This window comes from Calidris pugnax, unplaced genomic scaffold, assembly GCF_001431845.1.
Source record: "Calidris pugnax isolate Ruff unplaced genomic scaffold, ASM143184v1 scaffold425, whole genome shotgun sequence".
In the NCBI taxonomy this organism is placed as follows: domain Eukaryota; kingdom Metazoa; phylum Chordata; class Aves; order Charadriiformes; family Scolopacidae; genus Calidris; species Calidris pugnax.
This window is the reverse complement of record NW_015091137.1, coordinates 384,747-391,033: the sequence shown is the minus strand read 5'-3', so window position 1 is coordinate 391,033 and position 6,287 is coordinate 384,747. Positions and strand designations below refer to the sequence as shown.

At 67.3% G+C, this 6,287-nt stretch overlaps 1 protein-coding gene across 1 annotated transcript in view; it reads left to right on the top strand.

The window, feature by feature from the left end:
- Positions 1-6,287, top strand: part of ARID3A (AT-rich interaction domain 3A) — a 37,492-nt gene that overhangs the window by 29,344 nt on the left and 1,861 nt on the right. Inside the window, exon 6 of the mRNA XM_014958568.1 lies at positions 5,445-5,517. Coding sequence (XP_014814054.1) covers positions 5,445-5,517 — 73 coding nt within the window. The remainder of the gene's footprint in view (positions 1-5,444; positions 5,518-6,287) is intronic.

The window sequence follows — 6,287 nt, the reverse complement described above, 5'->3', positions numbered from 1 at the left end:
CCCTAGCCCTGACGCAGCCACCATCTTATGGGAAAACACCTCCCCAGCACCACCCGAAACACTTCATTTCGGAGCTCCTTGCCAGCCCTTCACTCTAGTTTTTACAAATTACTTTCTTTTTCTGAATAAGTGCCCCCACCGGCCCCGGGTCCTGGCGTGCCACGGGCATGGGACGGACGGGTGCTTTGGTGTGCCGGGGGGGGCTGTGTGTGGCAGCCGGGAGCAGGACAGGAAACACCGCCCGCGTGTTTATTCTTCGTTAAATAACTCGTTAGCGTGCGCGGTCTCTCCCCGTCGCCCCTCGGCTGTCAGCGGGACAAAGGGACGCGTCCCCAGGGGTGCTGGGAGGAAGGAAGGAAGAAAAGAAAGAGAGAGAGAAGGAGCCCCCCCCTGCCATCACACCGCCCGGGCTGGAATCCATCGGGGAGGACGATGTCCCTGCTACCTGCCACGGGCACCTCTCCGGGGTGGGCTCTCCCCTGTGCCTGCCTTTGTTATATTTTTTCCTTAAACGCAGAAATTCAGGCCTCCACGAGGCAGTATGTCCTGCTGGAGGGGTCCCCAGCCCCCCATCCCTGCTGCTGTGGCCCTTGGGGGGATCTCTTCCCCCCTCGGCTCACGACATGCACGTCCCAAACCGGTTTCGAAGAGGAGGGAGGAAAGCCGGGAGTGTCGAGACTTCCTGGCGATGGAAAAAAACTTGAAAATTATTCCCTGAGGCCTGAAAACCCGGAACCGAGCTGGGGGTGGGGGGCATAACTGTGACTCGTGACGCTGGCTCAGGACATGGGGACACAAGCTCCTCTGCAGCCCCAGCCCCACACCCCCGTGCTCCCTAGTTGGGGGTCCCTGGTGGGGCGGGCACGGGGGGTCCTGCAGATGGGGAGAGTTGCCCAGCTCTGGTGTGAGCCCCGGCATTGCCAGGACGGCACTCCGGGAGCCTCATTAAATGGCGCTTCCCCTCCCTGCTTTAATTGCCCTCCTTGCCCACAGCTCGGGGGGGGAGCGGTGGGCTGCTGGGGGGAGTTATCTCGGTCCCTCCGGTGGACCCCCGGCACGCACCGCTCCCGTGCCGAGGGCTCTCTGCTGCATTCCTGGCATTGCCGAGGGGCCGCCTCCCTCCCCGCCAGCCCTTTGAAAGCCAAGGGGTTGGGATTTTCCCGTAATCTGGTTTGAAACATTAATCCGGTCATCCACACCAAACGCCGGGCCGGCATCCTGCCGGGGCGCTGGGCCGCGGGGTCAGTGCCGCCCGCCCGCCGCCTCCCTAATTCCTCCTCCACTTAATTATATATCTGCTGGCAACGGCCATCTGGCACCTCGTCCTCAGCCGGCCGCAAGGACGGGGGGCCGGGGCCGGTGGGGTGGGTCAGGCACCGCGGCGCAGAGCCGGCCGTGCCGGGGGTGCTGGGGCAGGCGGCAGTGCCGGGCATTGCCCTGTGCTGGGCGAGCGGCGGGTGCACGGGGGGCTCCCGGGGTGTCCCCTGTCCCCCTGCCCCGGCCGGGGTCGGCTGTGCTGTGGCAGCCCTTGGCACCGTGCTCTGGCCATGGGGACCCGTCGGTGGGGCGGCGTGGCCGGGTGGGCTCCCCAGGGTAAGAGGATATTCTCGGGGCAGCTGCGTTGCAGATTAAGTCGTTTCCACCTCCCTGCGGCCTCCCTAATTACGAAATGTAAATCTATTGAGTCAGCGGCGGCAAGGCGGCCTCTCCCTGCGGCGCGCTGTCCGCCGGCCGGCGTTACCTTTGCACCGAGCCTCGCCGCCTCCGCCCGCGCTTCCCCGGCCAGGAACCGTGCGCCGTGCCGGGCAGGAGCCGTGCCGGAGCGGGGCAGGGCATCGGCACCGGCCGGGGATCGGCACCTGCCGATTTCGGTGCGGTGGTCCCAGTGGCTGTGCGTTCGGTTTCGCACGCTACTGAAACGAGAACATGTTTCTGTTCCTCAATTTTTATTTAGAGACCCAATATCTAAAGTTTCCTATGAAGGCCGCACTGCATTTTGGGGTTTGGGGGTGCACGGCTCCTCTGCCACGTCCTCGCCAGCGAGGTGTCCCGGCACACGCGGGATGCCGTCAATGCAAGGAAATCCTGCCAGGGGCTGCTGGAAGTCACTTGTCCCTGTCCCTTCCCACGTCTCTGCCTGTGCCCGGGGGGTGAGGAGGGACGGGGGCAGCCACGGTGCAGGCAGGGCACATCCCAGCCACGGTGGGGCATGTCCTGGCCTCATGGCATCGCTGGCCCCGCTCTCCGGCAACCTGCCCTCGCAGCGGGGTGGTCCAGGGGGGCTCTGGGGTTGCAGTGGGGAAAAGCGCCTGCCACAGGGGACCCCTGGCCCGGCCGAGCCCCTCTCCCCGCTTCGGGGCGGCGGTGGCCGGCGGGCAGCAGCCGAGCTGTCGAAACCTCGCCGGTAACCACAAGCGGCATCTTGTGAAATATCCTTTGCCCATCAGCGCGGCTGGGTGTGCCGGCAGGGCCTGGAGGGCGCCGGGGGCGCACGGGACTCCCTCCGCTCCCCGGCCCCGCTGACCCCCCGTGGCTTCCTCTGGCTGGGGGGAGAGTGGCCGTGGCCAGTGGAGTTTGGCCTGGGACCAGCGGGGCTGGCGGGCGCGAGGAAGGACGGCGCACGGGGCAGCCGCTCGCCCACGGCCACTAATCCCCGGGCCCGGCCGGCGCACGCTTTCCTCAGCTGACGGTTAATTTTCTTTCATCCTCTTAAATGTGTCCGTTCCCCTCGGGAATGAGCCCGGGGGGGCCCCATGGCCAGGGGGTGGGGGTCACGGTGGTAAATGAACGGGTGCCTTGGCCCCTTCCCAAAGGCGGCCGCCGCTCCCGCTGCAGCCGGGGGAGAGCGGCTTTATTTAAGAGCTGGCTTTATAAAAATTGAATGAACCGATGTTTTCATAAACGGCGGATCAATTGTTAGAGCTCTGGGGGTTAACAGGCTGCTCGTGACCCCCCTGGCGCTGCGATGGCTCTGCGTTCGGTGCCGGCCGGTCATGCCTGTGCCCTGCCACGATTTGGGACCCTGGGGACAGTGCGGGTGCCAAGGCCGACACCACCGTGGCTCCCCCCAGGGACGGGTGAGACCCTGCCAGCGCCAGGGCACGGCCCCTTGCTGCCAGCACTTGTGGTTTGTCACATTTCCCTTCCTCCCGAGGAGGAGGGTGATGGTTTTCCAGCCCCCCCGCCCTGTGCCATGGCACTTCTCTCTCCTCCAATTTGTATTTTTACCACCGGCTGCTCCTCTGCCTGATGCACAGACCTGCCGCGGTGCCACCCTGTGGTGCTGGGGGTCCCCATGGAGCTGGGGGTCCCCACAGTGCTACAGGTCCCCATGGTGCTGGGGGTCCCCACAGTGCTAGGGGTCCCCAAGATGCTTGGAGTCAGCATCTCTGCCGCAGTACCGGTGCTGCACCCCGTATCCCGGCTGTACGGGCAGGGCCGTCACCCCATTACCGGGGTTACTGGGGCTCAGGGTGAACCGTGGGGGCGGTGGATGGTGGAGCCGCTGGCGGGGGGCTCAGGGCCCTGCAGGATCGTGCCGCGGTGCCGGGGAAGCCCAGTCTCCACGTGCGGCTTTTCCGAGCCGCGGGAGGAAACGGGGGAGGCTGGATTGGCACCAGCCCAATGTCCCTCGCCCGCTCAGGAGCAGCTCATGTGGCTCAGCCCCAAAAACCACGGCGGTGCCCGCTGTGCTGCATCCAAGCCCTGCCCTGATGGGGGGCACCGCTCTGCTCCCCCGGCACCGTGGTCCCTCCAGGCTCCCCCTGTGCACTGGAGCCCTCTCCGGGGCGCTGGGCTGGGAGAGGGGCTTCGAGGGGTCTGGCCGGTGGTGACGGTGGCTCCTGCTCCTTCCCCGGGGGGTTTGCGGGGGCCGGGCAAGGTTTCCAGGGGAACTGGGGGTTTATGGCCTTCCTGCAGGGCCCTGCCCCTCTTATCGGCCCCATTGATCCTTTTGATCGGTGCCGGCGGGCGAGGAGTTCAGTCCCACGGGATCCGGATCCTCCCGGGGGGAGGAGGGGGCTCACAGCCGGGGTGACGGCAGCCCCCCGTTCCCGGTGCCATGCCGGGCATACCCGCGGGATGCGGGGCGTAGCGGTGACCCGGTTAACGTGCCGGTTGGCGGCCCCGCCGTCGTGCCTCCCAAGTGACGTGGTCGTATTTATAGCCCCTTCCCGGCCACCACGGCCCCACTGGCAGTTGTTCAGAGTTGTCATTGAGAAAAGCGGGTGCCGCTCGGCACCGAGGGGACGGGGATGGGACAAGGGCTGCAGCGTCCATCCCCGCGGCATCCAGGCAGCGCCTGCCCCCACAGCCCCTGCTCCGACACCCTTCCTGGGGGGGTGGGATTATCCACCAGCCTCCGGGCAGAAACTGCACTGGGCCGGGGCTGCCGGTGGCGGGAGAGGCAGAGCCGGCGTGGCGTGCCTGCCTGCGTGCCGGGGCGCTCCGGCCAGCAGATCCTGCTGCCATAAATCAGGCAGGAATGTGCCGGGCTGTCGGGCGCGGGGTGGGGTCCCAACAAAAGCTGCCCCGGCAGAACCGGGTGCTGGAGGAGCAGCCGTGCCAGAAGCCTGGCCCCGGCTTGGAAAGCCATGTGCCGGCTGCGTAGCGTGGCACGGTTCGACCTGCTGGGTTTGCTCTGGCAGCCGTGCCTCGGGCACCGCGGCAGCCTGGGGGGGAGATGCTCTCTCCGACGGCCGATGGGCATGGAGCCTCGCCGGGGCAGCCCGTGTTCGGTGCCGGTCTCACCAGGCAGTGGGGAGCAGGCTCTGCCGGGCAGCACAGCAGCCGGTGGCCAGGAGGGTGCCCTGCGACCGGGTCCAACTCAGCACCCTTCTCACCATGTCACAGCCCAGGTGTGCCAGGGACCCCCTCTGAGCACACCGTGGCAGGTACGAGCTCACACCGTGGCAAATGAGCTTGTGCTGTGGCACAGGAGCTCACATCATGGCACAGGAGCTGGCCCCGTGGCACAGGAGCTCGCCCGCCCCCGGTGCTGTCTCCCTCCGGCGCTGCAGGTGTGGGGATGGATCACACCAAAGCCTTGTTCTGCTCAGCACGTGGTGGATGCTAAAAATAACCGGGATCAGCGTTCCCGGGAGGAGCCGGGGGCCGGTCGCGGCGCTGGCAGCGTGGGAGCCTCTCTGGCCCGCGGGCCGGGTGTGGGGCAGTGCTGCCATCGCGGCACCGGCACCTCGGGAGCCAGGAGGGGATGGCACCGCCGCACCGGGGACCCACAGGTCGGCCCCTAGCCACGGGGACCCCCAGGATCCCCTGGCCCTTGCAGGAACCCCCCTGAGCCGAAGGGCGAGCTGGTGGGCTCAGGACGGTGGGCACAAGCCCTAGGGATGCTGCTTCAGGGGGGTCAGGGCTCCCCAGGCGTGGGGGGCGATGTGGGGGGGCACAGGTATGGGGTTTTTCTGAGTGTTCCTCTCCTCGCACAGCTGTACGAGCTGGACGGTGACCCCAGGAGGAAGGAGTTCCTGGACGACCTCTTCAGCTTCATGCAGAAGCGAGGTGAGCCCCCCCGTGTGCCCACCCTGCTTCCCCTTCCCCCCCTCCCCGCCCCACGCCCTCCTGGGGGTCTAGGGGCTCATTTCCTCGCCCCTCGTTATAGCCCCGAGGTCACCGCTCCGGCCGGGCTCATGGTTAATTTTTAACCTCTTTGCGCAGCGGGGTCAAACCTGCTGGGCTGGATCCGGCGCCTGCGGCCCCCCCTCGCCCGGCCCATGGTGGCCACGACCCACAGCCCCTTCCCTGCGGGCTCCGGCCCCTCCTGGCCGTGTCCCCCCGGGTTATTGCAGAGGGTGAAGCCCCCCCTGCCCTCCCGCTCTGCCCGGGCTGGCAGGGGGTGTGTGCTGGGGGGGGTGGTAAGGGCTGAAATGGCAACGTTTGCCCGGTGGAGGGTCCGGTTCCTGCGTGGAAAACAGGGCTGGAAACGCTGACGCATGGCTGCCCGCAGGCTTTTGTCAGGCGGGCGCTGGGGGAAGCACGTGTGTGAGCGCGGGGGGGGCCGGCACTGCCGACGGGTGTCCCCCCCGGAGCCCACCGGTGCCGGGAGGGCAGAGACCCCCGGGAGGGAGAGGAGGCTGCAGCCCCGTCTCCATCACGAAAGGGGTGACCCCCCCGCACATGCAGCCCCCGGCTCAGCAGGACCCTCGTGGCCAGGAAGCGCCGCCGCCGCCGTTATAAATAACTCCTGTTGCCGGGTGCTGCCGGCCCCGGCCTGAGAAACCGCGCTCAGCCCCGTTTTGGGGACTGTGGCCGAAAACTGCGAGTTTCTGTTT